Raw genomic sequence first — 18,252 nt, 5'->3', positions numbered from 1 at the left:
GACTAGTAAACTGATCTGGACAAGTGAGGGAGCGCCATCAGCAAGCGCAATGCATCAGGGAAATACTGAATTTATTTGGGGTGTGATTTACTGCTAATTAATTAAATTTTTCATTTGTAAGAGGGAGATTGTGTCATTTCTTCTTTTAAAAGTCACGTAGCCTCATTTCAAAATCACGCCATTATGGTTTTTTTGTGTCACAAACCTAATAATCATGCGGTTTAGTCAAACACAATTCGTTAGAACCAGGAGGTGTGTTTGAAATGTGACGCGACATAAACCAGTTGGTAAACAAAACTACACACTCTTCATATGTTTTTTATGTTCACTGGAATCATCTTAAGCTTAGGTGACTGTGGTCTGACGTAACATGAATCACTGTCTCAGAGCCACCGGCTTCTCTTCGTGGACATCCCATACATAGGGCTGGAAAAGTACAACTGGGCGGAAGACGCTGAACTGTGATTGGTTCACAGCTGATGAAGCGTCTGTACAAGAGGGAGCTGCCAGCCTGTTGTAGCCTGCTGGGGTGGCTGGGATCCAGTCTTACACCACTGGAGAGAAATGTCCACATTAACATGGGGATATCAAGTTCGACTTTCTGTCTTTGACGGGATGAGCACGATGTGTTAGGTTACATTCACGCAATGAGAAAAAGTCAAGTTATCGTCGGCTGACGTGTATACTGCAGGGCAACAAGGCCAGCTGGCACTAAATCCAAGCGCTCATCCTTAAGCAAGATTGATCATCAATTCAGTTTCCCATGTAGTGACAGTATTTACAAGATGTCTCATGAATGGGTGCTGACAAGTCAACCTACTGTAAACTCACACTGTTCATAGTCACAAAGCTAAATACTGCAAATAAATGAGGCGGTTCATGGAAACTGCTCGATCACGAAATAAACTGTGTCCTAACAGTGTTAAAATGCAAGCGAGGGCCAGTTGGTCTGAATCAGAGTATTTTTCACCAAATGAAACACTTTAAGGTTCACATACAAACTGCCTGAGGCCATTTTTCCTGAGTGTACAGAATAACATTAATACATTTCTGATGAGTTTTGAATGCATGTCAGCTTTACTGGATATTTTACAGGTCTCATTAAAGCCTGGTAAAGTGTATGGTCCCTCAGCCAACTAGGCCGCAAAACGCTGACTGAACCTGGCGTGTGTGTCCAAATCCTTTTTAGCCGGACCCGTGGCATGGCTCCACGGGTGGCAACGTTGGTAGGTCAGTTGGCCTGTCTGTCCGGTGCTCCACCAGAAGAGTCCAGAATGAAATATCTTATTAACCACTGGATTGACTGATTGTTACAAAATGATATACAGACATTCATGGTCCCCAGACAAAGAGTCGTGCGGACTGAAGAGCCACCATGAGGTTGACACTTGTGGCTTTGAGAAAACAGCCTCAACAAATATTGAATGGATCAAGATGGAATTCAGGACAGACATCCATGTCACCCTAAGGATGAACTGGGGTTGGACAATACATTGATCAAATAACTGAATATACGAAATAAACAAAATGATACCATTTCATATTGATTTCGGAATAAATTAAAAAAATTAAAGCATGCAAATTAGGGCTGTACAATGAGCAGAAAAAACCCATTTACAATTATTTTAACAGATATTACAATTGTTAAATGAGTCACAATTTTCCATTTCTGTATCAAAAAGGTATGTCTCCATATATCTGGGTGTTTCTGCAGTACCACAGTGTTAATTTAATAGTATCCTGTGATACATCCTACCTTTGTCAAAAGGTAAAGTAATTTGGATACAGTGCGATTTCGATAATATTCTGATTAATTATTCAGCCCCAATATAAATCCAGCCCTAATGTAAATCCATGTACAAAACAATTACTAGCCTAACACTGACATGCACTTTAATTAGTATAACTATTAACCAAACGTCTGCATCTTAGCATGAAGCTACTCACAAGCTTCTCACAAGCTACTCAAATGAGTTTTTTACTCTGTTCACGAATGAAATGGTTTCATAATTTGATTTTACAATTGTTTGTATAGATATGGTTACAGACTGTCTCTCTGCTTCCCTATACTCTATTCTGAGTGAAATTTATTTGCCAGAAAAGGGCAAAATACAATAAAGTTAACATTGAATTTGACTGATAGGATTTCTATAGATCTCACAAAAAGTCATCATTTTGAATTGTTTCGGCCGTGATAAGTGTATAGTGAATATCCGATAGCATAGCAGCCTTACCTGCAAATATATAAAGACTGCAAAACTATCAATTTAGCCAATTTGCAGGCCAAACAGAAAGCTTTGGCGGGTCAGATGTGGCCCGCGGGCCACCAGTCGACGATCACTACAAAGATAATGAAACCCCATCAGCAGAAAAACTGTCCACTGAGGAAATGCTGGAAAAGAACATGCACGCTCACTCTTCCCTTCATAAACAAATTAACGCCACCAGAGTATCTCACACCAGTCGGTTTCCTGTTGAAAAGTTATTAGGTAACTTTTCCTGAGCTCCCCTGAAGTCTAAATGACTCCAGAGTCATCGGAGCTCTGCAGACCATTCCCATTAGTGGGCTTGCATTACTTCATAAAGTAAACTTTCCGAGAACTTTACAGTTAAAGCTGAGGTCACATCCTTTTACATTTTTCCACAGAAAAACCAATTTAAAGACTCTGTAGTCTGCAGTCACTCAAGTACAATCCAAGCTGTGAGGAATACATGCGGGTAGCAATCAAGCAAAACTGATGAACATACTGTATTTTCCTGCTCTGAAATAAATCAACTGTGACAGCTTACTTTTGAAGACGATGGAAACATTTGCACAGAGAAACAGAGAAAAGGGCAACGAAAGAAACATAACTCATTGAGTATAGCTATAAAATAGACAGCAGCTTTGCCCTGAGAGGACCGTTTAAAGCATTAACAGAATATTCCTCAAAAGAACCAAAGAAAAAGAAGGATGAGGAGGAGAGGCGGGTAAACTAAGAGGATACACACAGCTGTTTTAAATACATCTACAGTCCATACATGCTGAGTGACTGACTGCTCCCACCTTGCAAAAGAAGTGAATCCCTGCAGGCTGAAGGATGGACAGCAACCAGGTGGATGGGAGGGTGTTAATGTAACTGCACGACACCTAGAACTTAATCCATCTCCACCTAATACCTTCAGCACCCTTCAGCCTCTTGACACATACAGAAAGTGGGCATCCAGCCCAATGACAGTGTTTACTTAGCAGCTCCCCGTCAGTGTCAGATAGGTGGGATCTTTCGGCCAAGCAGGTCAGTGGAACAGAACATCCGGTTAAGTCAGTTGAGTCAGTGTGTCTAAGAAAAGCTAATTTGACAACTACAAAAAAACATGGAAAACAGCTAACAGTAAAATGATTCAATCACTAGTAATAAGGTGATTCTGCGTGACGTATATCACAGTGCTGCGTCTGTGCTTGTCTGACTAAAAAGATAATATTTCCCCTGAAACATCAGCAAAGGATGACTAATAATATATAATCGTATGGAGACAGAAATGAAGGCTATAAAGAGAAAAGAGAGAATGGAAGCCAACCAAAAACACAATGTGGGTGAGGAGTGAGTAATGGCATGAGAAACAAAAGCCAGGTTTCCATTGAAATATACAACACATTTTTAGAGAAATTCTCAAAAATAGGCGAAAGAAAATGCCAATTAATGCGTGTTTCTATCCACTACCATGTCATCTCAACACTGAAGAAGAGGACGCGCGATGATGCAATTAAAAGAGTGCCAGTCAAACATCAGCTGGTCGAAAACATGATGGAAATATGGAACTTAGGTTTATGTTTATTTCATGAGGAATGTTACAGGTCCACACAGATCTGATATTTTTATCTGCCGCCACTCTTCCTCTCTCTGATGGAGCAGACGCTTGAGTAACAAATAAGACACATGCTTCATGTGCATCATGGTTTATGAAACTTTCCATTACATTTTTGTTTTGTAGGTGTTGTTTTTTTGGGATATACTGTTAAACAGGTGCACTACATGACCTGGGATGTGACCCAAAGGAGTTAAAAAGGCATTTTTCATTCATCTTGATTTTAAGGTATCAACTGAAATAACGCAGTACCAAGGACTATCAAAAATTCTCAAGTCAAACGATACCTGCATTTGATCCTTTGTGTACTTGGATGTGGGAAAATTACTATTTGGAGGCTTTGCTTGCAGTCAATCACAGCAAGTGTTCCTCCATTTAATGCGACGTGTGATTGGCCCCTTACCACGTATTAAATTTATATGCATTTGTGTTCAGTGTGCCAAGATGCCACCAAAATGTTGCAGTCAATGTTAATATTTCTTTCAGTGTCAGAAATCTATTTTCCCAAAGATATTCAGTTTACTATGATAATAATGATAATAAAGCAAGAGGGCTCTATATTTTAGAGGCTGAAAACAGCATTTTCTGCCATACTTGCAAGAAAAATAAAATACCATTAATCAACAATCAAAATAGTTTATTTCTTTTTTTGCCACTTGCCAAGTGAGTTACCAGTTTTACTAGCCTGCCACAGCATGTCACTTGGCTCGGACAATCCGTATTGTTGAGCCCTGACTGGGATGAGTATCACTTTAAGGGTACTGGTGTTGCTACTGGTATCATAATTTTTTAAAACAATACCCAGCCCTAGTGGGAGAATGAGCCCAAAAGTGAGAGCCAGCTGACTGAAACTTTTCTTCATCCTTTTGATCTCTGACAAACCCAGACTCCCTAACACATTATCCCTGTGCCTCCAGCTGTTTGGGCTGGGAGGGGCCCGTTGCCAAGGCGACCCACACCTTACGAGTTGTCTTGTCTGGTCCTGTCTTGTCAAAGCTGAGGGAGGGAGAAGAAGGAGACTGGGACTGAAGCAGAGTGGAGGGAGGAGGGAGGGGGGTGGCGGCGATCGGGGATAATAAGCCCTTCCATGTGGGAGTCTACGTAGATCCAGGGAGCAAGCTCAGACTAGCATTCAGCGCTAATCTGAAATGAATCCCACCAACTCAGCCAAGAACTGACTCTGGATTGAACGTCATCTTCCAGTTGGACACCTGCAGGCTGAGTTTAAATCCCACTGGCTTGGAGAAACCCACAGCAAAGCGTCCAAATGCACCAGAAAGCCCTGCTGGAAACACATGTGTCGAGCCAGCTAAAAGCCTTCTAGTAGCCTTTGAGTGCTGTTGTGTAATGTGGTGACAGCGCTGAGCTACGGCAGCACAAGCACAGAGGCTGACACCTGGTGTGATTTCAGTAAATTATGGTGCAGGTGAACTCATTCAGTTCCAGGCCAGTCGTGCTGAAGCTGGAAGAGACGCGGCCCCGTCGGGAGCTGATATATAGCAGTAAGAGACCAAAGGCAGGCCTGTCTGGGAATAAAACGGTTTAAATGCAGCGCAGGACCAGCCTAAGATTCTCCCTCTCTCTCTGTCCGTCTGTGTTTGTGTCTGCACTGTGTCCTGTTGCCAAGCTGCCGGCATATCAAAGAGACTATTCGTAGTACTTAAAAAAAAAAAAAAAAAAAAAAACTCTTAAAATGAAATATAAAAGTTTAATGTTTTTCATTTTCTGGGTAAAAATGCCTTCTTTGATGCGTCTAAAACTGTTTAGAGGGTGGAGTGGGGTAAAGTTAAGGGATATATTTATGTTCCCATTCTTCCAAGAAATGTGCCTCTCACTTGTGAAGTAAAAGCAAAGTGAGTGAGCTCTTAAAGCAGCACAGCGGCCTGTAGGTCAGGGTTGTCATGACATTGCCCCCTGCTGTTTAAAGCCTGTTACAGGCAATACATGTGTAACTGTTGAGCAACAGCCACCAGATTAAGATAAATGAGAAAAACAGGAATGATTAAGCAATAAATTACATTTTTTTATAGTCTGGAAATGCCCAAACTCTTCTTACTCACTGTTCTTACTCACTGTTCTTACTTTACACCTCAAAGTGCTAAAAAATCAGCAGAAATATTAGGAATTGTGTAACCTCCGGATATCCCCTCCTTACTAGAACAGAAAAGATCACTGTGGGGTCAAGCAATGAGGAGTAAACACTGATGCATCATGATGCAGTAATAGGAAGCCTGGAAGCCAAAATCTAAATTTGATTATTTTCTTTTCATTCAACACTGCTTACTGACTGCACAGCCAAGAAACAGTCATGGTTTTGATCGTCTGAATTACATATTTTTTCAAAGTTAAGCATTTTGTGGGAATAAACTGGAGGAAAGAGTGAATGCTAAAGAAAAGTTTCTGTTTTTGTTTTATTGTTTTACAACATTACAGCAAAATAGATTTAATGTGATCATAAGAAAAAGACCCTTTAATGTTCAATTGTAAACAGATCTCTACTAAGTCACTTATTTTAATTCCAAATATAATATTACATATAAATAACCATCAAAACTCCTTAGGTATCAAACAACTAGGCTTTTTTTTTTTTCGGATGCCATAAAGGTACTGATGTTTTGTACTCAGCCCAAGTAATAGCCAAAAACAGAACTAAAGGGAGAATAAATATTGGGTTGTATTTCTCAGACAGCAAGGAGCAAGACTCAGGTTAAGTTACTGGTGGCTGAAACAGTCTTAGTACAGTAATCGTATACCTGAACATAAGAATCACTGCCAGAAATTGAATTAAACATACTACAAGGAGTTTTTAACTGATTATGAAGCAGTCTAAATTTATTATTGATGTCTCTATATGACCTACACAAACAAACAAGACCACGAGTGAGAAGGCTGGGTAATTCTATACAGTTATTTTTAACACCTGCCACTGGGTCAGATGCTCCTAGAAATCAGATGAAATCATTTTCAGTATGCAGACACAGAGAAGAACAGCCTGTTTACATTTTCCGAGGCAAAATGAATAGTATGTTAGCCAGTTAAAAAGAAGCAGGAGATTTTCCTTGAGATCATTTTATTTTTGATGTTACATTTCGTGGTTATAACGGTGGAAACACTACCGCTTTTCTCCAAAGGGTGCTCCAAAATAAACACAACATGAAAGCTCCTTGTACCTGCTTGATGTTATTGTTTCATTTGGCATTTTGCTATTTGGTAAAGTCTAGTCTGTCGTCTTCTTTGTCTGTTTTGCCCACTCTGTCTCTGCTGTCAACCTGTCCCCTTCCTCCTCCTCCACTCTGACCATCTATCCCAGTCCACACTGGGCCACAAGTCTCTCCCTAATCTCCTTACATAATAACATGAACACTGACCCTGACCAAGGAGACAGGTGGCGTCAGACATGCTTTGTCCCACAATGCCTCCCCCCTGTGCAACAGCAGGTCATATAAACACAAACGAATACGCATATTTTACAACACAGCACATAAATTCACCTTCTGCCTCATTCACAACTCTGCAAACATGCCTTAAAAAAAAGAAAGAAAGGACCTCCTCATCATGTGAGAAAGGGCCGGGAAAATGGGTTTAGGAGACTCAATAATGTGAGGAGCAGGGGAAGGATAGCTGAGGTTAAGCTCTTTGGCTCCCTCTTCTTCCCCTACTTTATTATTCTTGGTTGCCATGGAGAAAAACTATATATAACCATCTCTCTCTCTCTCTCCACGTGCTGACTGGATTCAACATTCAGCTGAATCCTCTCTGTCATTCTCTCTTTCTATTGTTTCCGCAGAGAGGACAGCAAAGGACAACATCTTGATTCAATGGGGAAAAATCCGTCTAATGCTCAGCTCCAGTGGCAGGAGGGAGCTGACAAACCAAAACAGCCGACAGACAGACGGACCAGACACGATGTCGGTTTCCCTTGGTCTTCTGGCCAGACTCCCATTTTCAGAAACCAGTGGCTTCAAAGGAATAATTCATTTCACAGTCTAGTGGCCAGACACAGAGCCCCGACACTCACGCCCCTTTTAACACCTAAAAGAAGAAAAGCAGCTTTGCCCCTCGCTGCTTCACCTTCACTGTGTTGTAATGCAACACAAGAGGGATGCAATAACCTCCTGGGATGATGGCCAAAAGATTAGGGGGACCAACAGCAGTTATAAGGACAAAAACAGGGTGTGTGCACCTTCATTTTAAGGTGGTTTCACTTCTACTAGTTAAGTGACAGTGAAAAAAAACACTACGTGAGGCGTCCTGGTGGCTTAGGCGTTTGAGGTGCCGGTCATGTAATAGCGCAACTGGTCCCGCAAATTACTACAATATATGTAACTGCTCTAAAAACGACTCATATAAGCATTTTCTAATCTGACGTCTTTATCTGCAGTGTCTCCCAAAACCGCTGCAAATCAATGTTGCAAAAAAAAGCATCTTAAGGTTAAAGTTTGGTTAGTTTTAGGCACAAAACAGACTTGGTCATGGTTAAGGAAGGATAATGGTTTGGGTTAAAATAACCAGTTGGTTAAGGTCAGAGGACGGGTGTCATCATGGCGACAATAACAACCACTTGGTTAAGATTCGGGAACAATTATGGTCGTGGTTTAAAGACACCAACACTGCCTGTAGGTAGGAAACAGGAAACAAACAGCAGTGTCCCATGGCAAAGTCTGACATTCTGTTAACCCATTCAACCACCCCGACCTGCTCTCCCTGCACACCTTGCGGCTTTATAACAACATCAAATTATTACCACATTTACTCCTGATGGATAAGACTCACAATTCGAATAACTGCTAGAGGTTTTCTCACTGAAATGCAAACGTGTCATTTTGGAGAATTTTCTAAAAACAAGAGAGAACCAGTCTCTAACCGCAATGAGTCCAGCTGGGGACCTGTGTTACACATCATTCCCCATCTTCTCTATCTCTACCCTCATGTCTAATAAATGCATAAAATGCCAAAATTTACTTGCAAAAACTAATTTTTTTAATAGAAAATATGAGGTGTTTTGCAACTATAATGAAAATGAAAATCAAGCCATCACAACTGTCAGAATTCAATATTTTATCACATGAAAAACAACTTCTATGGTGACTGCAATAGTGTCACATTTGGGGAAACTGTGTAAGAAAATGGCTTTAGATGAGAAGACTGATACCAATGTCGTGTCTGTCTGCTATAATTTTATTAACTTAGCTTAGCATAAACAGTTGAGCTACCCTGTCACTGTCCAAAAGTTAAAAAAACTAAACCAAAAAAAAATCAACCTGACAACACCTCCAGAACTCATTCATTTCCACGTTCGGTCTTGTTTGTTAAATTTGTACAAAAGCTGAGTTATTTGTGTTTTTATGGGAGGTAATGTGCCAGACCATGTCTTGGATAAGTGCAGTGACTTTCTAAATGTGTTTTATGACAAACACCTGAATAATAATTTCTTCATGTTCAGCTCTTAGTACTTTTTTAGCTTCTAAGTGAATCTTTACATTTTGACATGTAGTTTCTCTCCTGTGTCGCTGTTCATACTTGCAGGTATCTTTGTTATTTTACTGTTTCGTATTCACTGTCAGCCGTGTCGAAGTCGTGTTAAGTTACTGCTGATGAAACCCCGAATGAAAATATTTCCTGTTTGTGCTGCTTCATAATAAAAGCATTTAAATAATGAAACAACACGAGACTTTTATAGTGAAGACTTTAAGGAAAAAGTGTTTATCCCAGAGATGTATATGAACAGCGTATTCTCTGCTTTACAGCTGCTCGACTTGAGCCTCCTCGAGCTCGTCGTCAGGTAAAAGACACGCCTTCAAGCAGGTAGCCCTGCTGTAATGGAAATGCAAACCCTTGCCGTGCTGGACTGACAGGCTGAGTCGAGCCAGGCCAGCTCTGTGTATGGAAAAGAGCCGTGTGAAGATAGACCTGCTGACTGGTGTACTTCAGTCAGTGAAATCAGTCCCCGCACAAAACGTCTTTCAGTCAACCTGGCAGGTTTAAGGGTCTTACCTTAGAGGCCCTGCGGCGCTCAGGACACTCAGGGTGCTGGCACACTACCCAGTCCTCCTCCTGGACGGGCTTGTCATCTGAAACAGAACACACAACGTCAATTTGTTATCTCTCTTTATCACTAAAACACCAAACCAGCCACCCAGCCAGCCACAGATCTATTAACACACCTTTCTTGGTAAAGCTGTAAAAACATATTGTAGACACGGAGACTGAAGTCACTGCCTGTGTTTATAGAAGGATGGAGTGAAAAAGAGGGAGGGAGAGTGACTATGAGCACAAGAAGCACTCTCACACACTCATAGAAGAGCAAGAAGCCATGTCATACGGTGAAAAAGAGAAGTCTGGTTAAAGAGATTTCTTGAAGGAAAGGTAAACAGAGGGAAGAGGGTGGGGTGTGTTTTTGGGAGGAGATCAGAGGGAAATGAACAACGACCAAAGAGACAGGAAGAAAATGAAGCAAACGAGAGGAAGCCGATTTCTGGTTTTTCAACAAAAGTGTACTCATCGTGGGGAAGCTCGCTGTACTCAACTCCACAGTAACAAATCATCATTGTCAAATAAACCTCTAAAATCTACTTGACTAGTTGGCCAACGCTGATAAAAGGCAGTGTTTACATCTACATCCTCTACATGTACACACAAGATAAAGATATCATAACAGAGAGCCTGAGCACACCAATATTTATCTGTGTGCCTAATGAGAAAAACAGAGACTACAAGTGCAGGGAGGAGAAAGTAAGAGCAGAGACGGGGAACAGAAAGAGCCTGATGGGGGAGTGGAGGGGTGGGTACAGACGGTAAAGGTGCTAGTTCCAAAAAGGCTCCAGTTTCTGGCCATGACAGGACTTTGTAGTGAAACCTTTGCAGCAAGATCAGATAACCCGCTCGTTGTAATGTCACCTCTCCCTATTTGGTTGAGTCATGCATGTAATATCATTACTAAATCATCAGTAATAAAGACAGGCTTTTGCTACAAAGGTGAAGCTATTTGGTGGATGAACTTCAAACTCAAACTTCAAACAATAATTTGCCACCATAAAAGAAACAGTAAAACCTCAGAGGCTCTTCTCTGAGCTCGCGTACAGAAACAAGTCACCTTGAGTCATCTTCTTGGCTACGGCTACACTCGCAGGTCAAGGGTGCTTGTGTGGAAGAGGGAAAAACACTGTAATTGGTGCATACCACAGAGCCCGTGGCTTCCCCACGGGGAAGGGGAGGGTCAACCTGTCTGCAATGAATTTGCTAAATGGGAGTAAAAACAAGCCTGAGACTCCACAGCCACGTTAGCAGCTCTGTTACACTGTGCACAGGAACAGAGATGCTTTGAGCTAAATGCTAACATCAACATGCTAACATGCTGCTCACGATGGCTATGCTAACATGCTAATGTTTAGCAGGTGTAATGTCATGCATTTGATACAAAGCACTGCACACTAGTGGTATTGTTAGGATTTTATTGATACAGATACTGATACTGCTTATTGATACAAATACTTCTTGACTATACTATAATTGATACAGCATATTTTTTATATAAGTTAAATAAGTTAAATTGTTTTCAGTTTCAGAGTTATTACATTACATTAGTTGCATTTTCATAAAATTTAGTAACGTGAGTAAAGTGCCTACACTTTTGAATGTTTTGCCCTGTCAGCTTTTCATGTAATAGTTCATAAATACTGATATTAGTATCATTTATCAAGGAGAATATCAATATTCCGGTAATACTCAGTCAGGAACGGTACTTGTTTTGTACCAGTTCTTGATACCCATTCCTATTAAACATAAAATATGGAAAAGGCTGATGGGAATGTCATTAGTTTTGAGGTGTTTGTCATAGAATGAAGTAATAAACACATTTAGACATGATGATATTACAGAAGATCAGGGTTGGGCAATTGGATGAATATGTATATAATATATCTGCAACTGGCTGATTTCCTCGCAGGTTTTTTGGGGGCACATACACACATGCAAGAATATATCCACAACTGCCGGTTGATGATGGCAGCTGCTTGGAAAATTTGTACTTTTTTACACCCCTACTGAAGCTGAATGTCAGTGAATGTCAGTAGGCCTACCAAATGTCATGGTAAGCCATCTTATAGTTGTCAAGACATTTCACGTAAAGCCAAAAATGTCAACCTAAGTCAGAGGGATTTATCCTCTGTGAACCACGACAGTCTGTACCAAGTTTTGTCTTAATCCATCAAATTGAATATTTCAGAGAATAAGTGAAAACTTTGACCTGCTGGTGGAGGGGGAAGAAAAGTCAGAAAATCACCAAAGTTGGCAGAATTCATCCTCTGTGGACCATAAATGTCTAATATAATTCATGCCAGTCCATCTAATAGTTGTTGAGATATTTCAGTCTTGACCAAAGTGGTTGACCGATTGACTGGCATTGCTATCCCTAGACACACGCTGCTAATGTAGCCAAAAAGCTAATTTGAGCACCTTTCAACAATTGCACAGAGGCAGTGAGTGTATTTTGTTATACTTCAACCACCTTCTGGGAAAAGAAGAAAAAAAAAAGTCTGTGGTGTGTCTCTGCTGTGCTGGGAGCAGGCCGAGACGCGCTCTCAGCTCTGACTGTGGCCTCTGCCAAGCGGGCCTCAAGCTAATGGCTCCCTCTGGGTTTACAAGCAGCAGGCTGCAGAGGGAGCCTCCGGCTTTTATGGAGTGTTTCCCAAAGAGGCAGAACCTTCTTTACCACAGCGAGACTTCACACATAACCTACATTTGTCAGGTGAAAATAAAAAGTGCTAAGTGCTAACGTTGCTCTCTATCTGCTGGATGTGTACATGAACACTTGTTGTCTAAGAGTTAGCTATATTCACTGAGAAGGTGATAGCATGTAAATGCTGTATCTACAGGTTGTTTTTGCTGCCCCCACGTGGCCACAAAATCAGTGTCTGCAGGGAAAAGACCTAAAACTCACTTCAGAGACACAAAGACAGACATTCAGGAACTAGAACTTGAACTTGAGAGGCCCTGTTTATACCTGGTATTAAAATGTGTCTTGGGTAATCCAATCACCAGTGGAAAGCTATAAGTACATCAGTTCACACCTGGTATTTGAATGCGTCTTGCGTCACTTCCCTGCTCTATATACAAAGAAACATGTGCATAATTTCTGTTTGCAAAATCCAAATGTATTGTTGCTTTTGTTTGTTTTGTGGTTTTTTAAGAACTAGATGTTTGCAAGAGGTTTGCAAGACGTTTACAACCATATCAACCAAATGTTTCATGTGTACATCATAAGAATCCCTTTTGCCTGTTATTGTGACTTCTTCTTCTTCCTCTGCACCTTAACATGATGCTGTTGCCGCATGAATGAGTATGTCCACTTATGCAGAGGACACTGTGGGCCAGCAAACATTTGCATACACACTGTGAAAAGAATATGGCTGTATGCAGCCCAGACCACCTGAGCAGTCTGTATACAAGCTGTCCACTTGTAATCGGATCACCAAAGACACTCGATAATGTCTGGTGTAAATATGTGTACTTTACCCAATTGAAAACTGTCATTCTTAATTCAAATTTAAAACTACTAAAATTTGACCTTTGACAATCAGCCGCAAATTAAAAACTCAGTCTATCAGCACAAAAGCCCGTGTCTTGTGTTCCAGTTGGGGGTGGTGGTAAAATCTCAGTGTACACTTAACTATTAATTCGAGATCCACAATCTACTTTTTGTCAGTTCTGATCCGACTCCTGTTTTTTGATATCTGCAGATACACTAAGGTGTCTCCAAACTAAGGATGTGTTGACTTTGCTAACTGATAGCAGCTCACTCGGTTGCAGACCGTCTCATGTAACATTATGGGGAGTTCATGGTTCACTGAAGGTCTGCCAGTACGTCAACTCAGAGAATTCTGGCAGACAAAATATATAAATATAAAAAAAAATGCAGATATCCTGCTTCTATGATGACGCTTTAATTATGTGCATGTGACATGAGAATGTCTGCAGTGTGGAGGATTTTTGAAGTGTCTGAAACAAATAGTAAAGTTGGTATGTGCATTGATTGCAAAAACTGTGAGCAGGGTTTTTTTTTTTTGCCCATTCAAAGTGTACATTTTGAAAAGCACTGTATGTTATATCTGAACCTGCCAGTGGGCCATCACAATAAGAGTATGTACAATAATGTGTTAATTCCACTACAGGAGAGACTTGATGTGCTCTGCAACTAGGTAGAAAAAAAAAATCATGCAGATATCAGTGTCAGCTTCAGCAATTAGCAAAAATGAGTTGGAAAATACTGGCATATCGGATATCTGCGAAAACTCCATTACCATGCATCCCTACTTTGTAGAGCTGTTTAATTACTAATTAATTAATTGCAACTTCTTTGCAATAACAATACCTTGATACCCACTAATTTTTTAGCTTGTCATGCGAAAGGGGCAGCAGAAACACCACAAATGAACGTCACATGGCCACAGGGATTAAGTTGCATGTTACTCCTTCGTTCAAACTTGATTTTGACTATCCTGTTGTATCATAAAATCAGTGTATTATTTGCTGAAGTCCCATCTTCTCCCCTACTTGCTCATATCTTGCTGACTCTCCCTCTTTCTCTCTCTGATGAACTGGAATTCCTGAACTCAGCAGTGCTGATTAAGCCAAAAGCAAACACAAGCACACACTATACACGAACACACGTGACAGCAGACAATGAGGTTGCACACTAAAGAGACAGTGGAGCATCCCATCTACGCAGCTCTCTGCTGGCCTGTTCACCGCAGAGAGACACTGCCTGGGGCACAGACCCATTAGGCACCCATAAATAAGCCACAGCAGTGGGGGGCAACTTCGAAATGATGCACACTTGAACAAGCACACTTGAACACGCGAGACATACAAAGTATTCCAACTTGTCAGTCTATACCTCCTCATTTTGTAATCATAATGGAACTTTGAACGTGGTTTTAAAGCGGAAATTAGTGTTCTTCCATTTTCTTGTCATGACTTGCACTTTCTTTCTTTAAAGTTAGATCTTCATGTGTGCGAGCTACAAAGGAAAGAGAGGGAGTGAACAAATTCTACTGCCCAAACAATTGATCACAAAGGTGATCAGAAAAGTAATTAACAACAATTGAAGTCATTTATCAAGTAAAAGATGCCAGAAATCTGTGGCTTCAAGCTTTCAAATATGTTTTTCTCTGTTTTATTCTATTTTAAACTGTATACCTTTATATTCTAGATTGCTGTCAGGAAACAGAATGCAATCTCAAGATTTCATTTTGTGCTCTATGAAATTAATCACAAATTAATCGATCTATAAGCCAGAGTGTCCGCACTGTTATTTGCAAGTGATCAGCTTGGATTAGTTTGTTCAGATATACCCAACCTATCTGCACGTTTTTCATTCTATGTAATAAATAACTTTATTTCGGCCGCTCTGATGAACTTCTGTCACTCTGGATTTGACGTTGCTGTTATGTGTTGCGGTGCAAATGACACGAAAAAAACGCATCGGCTTGAGAGGCCAGAGCAACTGGACTGAGACGCATCTGTGGAAATACATTTGAAATCCCATTTCAAACCACCTCCAAATATGGCTTGGTTCTGATTTGCAGATATCGTAATTCATGCGGTTTTATTGCTGTCCGGACTTTCTAAAATCAATGTGGATACAATCTAGATAAATGCCAACAGTCAGATTTGGGCTGGCAGTCTGAACAAGGCCTTGGAGAACAATTGATTATGAATATATACATTAGTTGCAGCCCTCAAGCATTCAGTGCCTGAGTACGTCTGTCATAGCTTTGACAGAAAAAGAACAATAAGCATGGTTATACTGTATAAAACATGTTTGATTATAACTTTAAAACATTATTCTGTTGTTAGCCATTCTTTGAAATATTCAAATATCACTTTGAATATTGAGTGGTAAATTTGCTAACATTATCGTTGTAAACCACATCCACTGTAAAGATTGACAGGTGTTATAACAGCATCTAAGAGGAGACAGAGCTCTGTGAACAGTAGATGGCACCTGCACATTTGGATGCAGACTAAAAGATCTCCAAACTCCCAAAAAGCTCCACCAGGTCTCTCATCTTGTTTCGCATCACTGCCTCCCTCAGAGCCTCACCAGAACAGGTTTCGGCTGAGAAAGGCAGAGACGAGCACACGCTTAGCCCAAAGCCTCACACACGTTTTTATGAGGAATGTTAAGAATGCTTCACTCTGCCTTCTATTTGGTGAGATCACATCGTAGCACATGAAGAGGGGGTGAGAATATTCTTTTGTTTGATCAGGCTTCGACTCCACTCCTCATTTTCATATTACGTTTTAAGAGCCCCTCCATCCCGTATGTAATATGACATGCACCTCCTTTGCCAGGAGATCGTTATGAAAAGACCCCTGAGAGACGAACACAGATGGCAGGCAGGCGGGATGGCATACGGACTGAGAGACCTGGCAAAGAGACAGCCATATCAGCACATGCAAGGTAGCAGAGAGACAGAAAATTGAGACCATACACGAAGGTAAGGAAGCCCTGCAGGAAAGAAAGGCAGGTAGTTTGATGTTTGACCTTACACGAGTGTCTGGATAATAAAAGGACAGATCTATACACCTGAGTAAGAAGGGAAGAGACTTTTGTTTAATTTGTTTAGAAATGTCCTACTTTGTAAAAATGTTTCATGCTCAAGCTATTGTCAACAATGATTTCATGCCAAACACTTGATTGTGAAGGTGATCAAGATCTGCAGCAATTTTGTTGGAATTTCAATAATGACGTTTTTAGAGCTGAAACAATTCATCAATCACAATCAAGTGATTGAAACATATTTTCCGATTTGGCCTAGCGGTTGCTATAACACTGCCATTAGGAGAATTGTCTCCATATTTGGGTGTACATTAATTGGGACCAGAATCGAGTACAGTCCCATTAACATGAGCTTCTGATTAGTTAGATTAGTTAAGTATTCGATTTCTTGCTGAGACTTAGATGGGAAAACTCTCACATCTGTATGATCAACATAAAGCTGGGGCCAGGAGACATTTAGCTTAACATAAAGACTAGAAACAAGAGTAAACAGCAGGCGTGGCTCTGTCCGAGGGTCACCAAGTGTAGAAACAACAATCTTCAGTTTTAAGGCGGGGGTTACATGAATATGCAATATGTTGTTGTGGAAATAAAGTTTTAATTGAAATGGGGGAATAAGCATTTGGTATTGCTTGATATAAGCAATATGTTTTTTTTAGTAAGGATTAATCAACTAATTGATCATCAGTGTTACCAGTGATCAATATGTAACACAAAATATGCAACTCTACTGCAGACACAGATTAACCTTATTCTAATTTTAAATGTTTTAATGGTGCTGGCCAATCAAAACTGCTGCTAAAAGGTCTATGTGTGTAAAAAGTTTAAATAAAAAGACGCAGCGATATAAGTGACTCATGTTGTGGGCTTTTATTTCCTTCTTAAGGGAAGGAGGATATGTGTTTCACAGTTTGAGCATGATGTTTGTTAGATGCCTCAGTTAAGTGTATGCATGAACATGTATTAATACATTAAAGGTATTATTAACAGCTTAGTGTTTCAGTGTGGTATTAGTACTTGCAGATACTCAAGGCTGCACTACCAATATTGATAGTGGACATGAAAAAGTGGTATCATCCCTAGCCATCCCTATCATTAATGAATGACAATTACATCTAAAACATGTTACCAGCTAAGATAACCATGTATATTAGAATGTAATGTTCATGGAATGATGGAATTATACATGATTAGTTTTGATACTGGCATTATATATCCACCATCAGCCGCCATGCTTTCTGAATATCAGCATCACCCATTGAAATATTCATATTGGTCGATCACAATAATATTTCTTGGCAGAGAACAGTCACTTCCTTGTCGTGAGCCAGACAACCAGCAGAGACCTCAGGAGGCCACTGCTCTCGGCCAAGAAATACTTACAGCAGGGCTGTCAAACAGGGATGTAGACAGCAGGTGAAAGGTGCGACAGGTCTTTTGCTCAGCTTTGCAACAACAGTTTTTGTTCAGCCCCTTGTGCAAGAATGAGGAAAGTCTTTGCCACAGAATTCTGATGACAAAACAAAATAAGTTTGCGTTTATTTATTCCTACCTGTCTGGAAAAGTTTCTTAACGTGTTAAACAAAAATATATTTATATACAACTTTAGATTTTCAGGATGAAATCACACTCTGTGAATGCTGACACCTGAAAGGCTCTGTGAATAACAACCCAAACCTTTACTGCAGAAACCCCACAGTGCTCCTCTACAGGTGAATGAGCCTGTGTGAGCAGACGCTAAAACTTGAGCAGGTTGCAGCTGTTTCTAATGCTGAGGGTTCAGTTGCAGCGGGGGCAGGACGCAGGCCTCCTGCTTAATGTTGTTTTACCCCCATAGTGGTTAA

The 18,252-nt window shown here is 40.5% G+C and overlaps 1 protein-coding gene across 2 annotated transcripts in view; it reads right to left on the bottom strand.

Annotated features, from left to right (window-relative positions):
• Window positions 1–18,252, bottom strand: part of plekhg5b (pleckstrin homology domain containing, family G (with RhoGef domain) member 5b) — an 88,832-nt gene that overhangs the window by 53,786 nt on the left and 16,794 nt on the right. For both annotated transcript variants that reach the window (XM_084720357.1, XM_084720355.1), the window contains exon 2: window positions 9,841–9,917. In XM_084720357.1, the coding sequence (XP_084576483.1) occupies window positions 9,841–9,917 (77 nt within the window). The remainder of the gene's footprint in view (window positions 1–9,840; window positions 9,918–18,252) is intronic.

The sequence above is a fragment of the Lutjanus erythropterus genome, chromosome 6 (genome assembly GCF_056507025.1).
Source record: "Lutjanus erythropterus isolate fLutEry1 chromosome 6, fLutEry1.hap2, whole genome shotgun sequence".
NCBI classification, from domain to species: domain Eukaryota; kingdom Metazoa; phylum Chordata; class Actinopteri; order Lutjaniformes; family Lutjanidae; genus Lutjanus; species Lutjanus erythropterus.
Note: the sequence above shows the minus strand (reverse complement) of the source record. Positions and strands in the feature narration are given on the sequence as shown.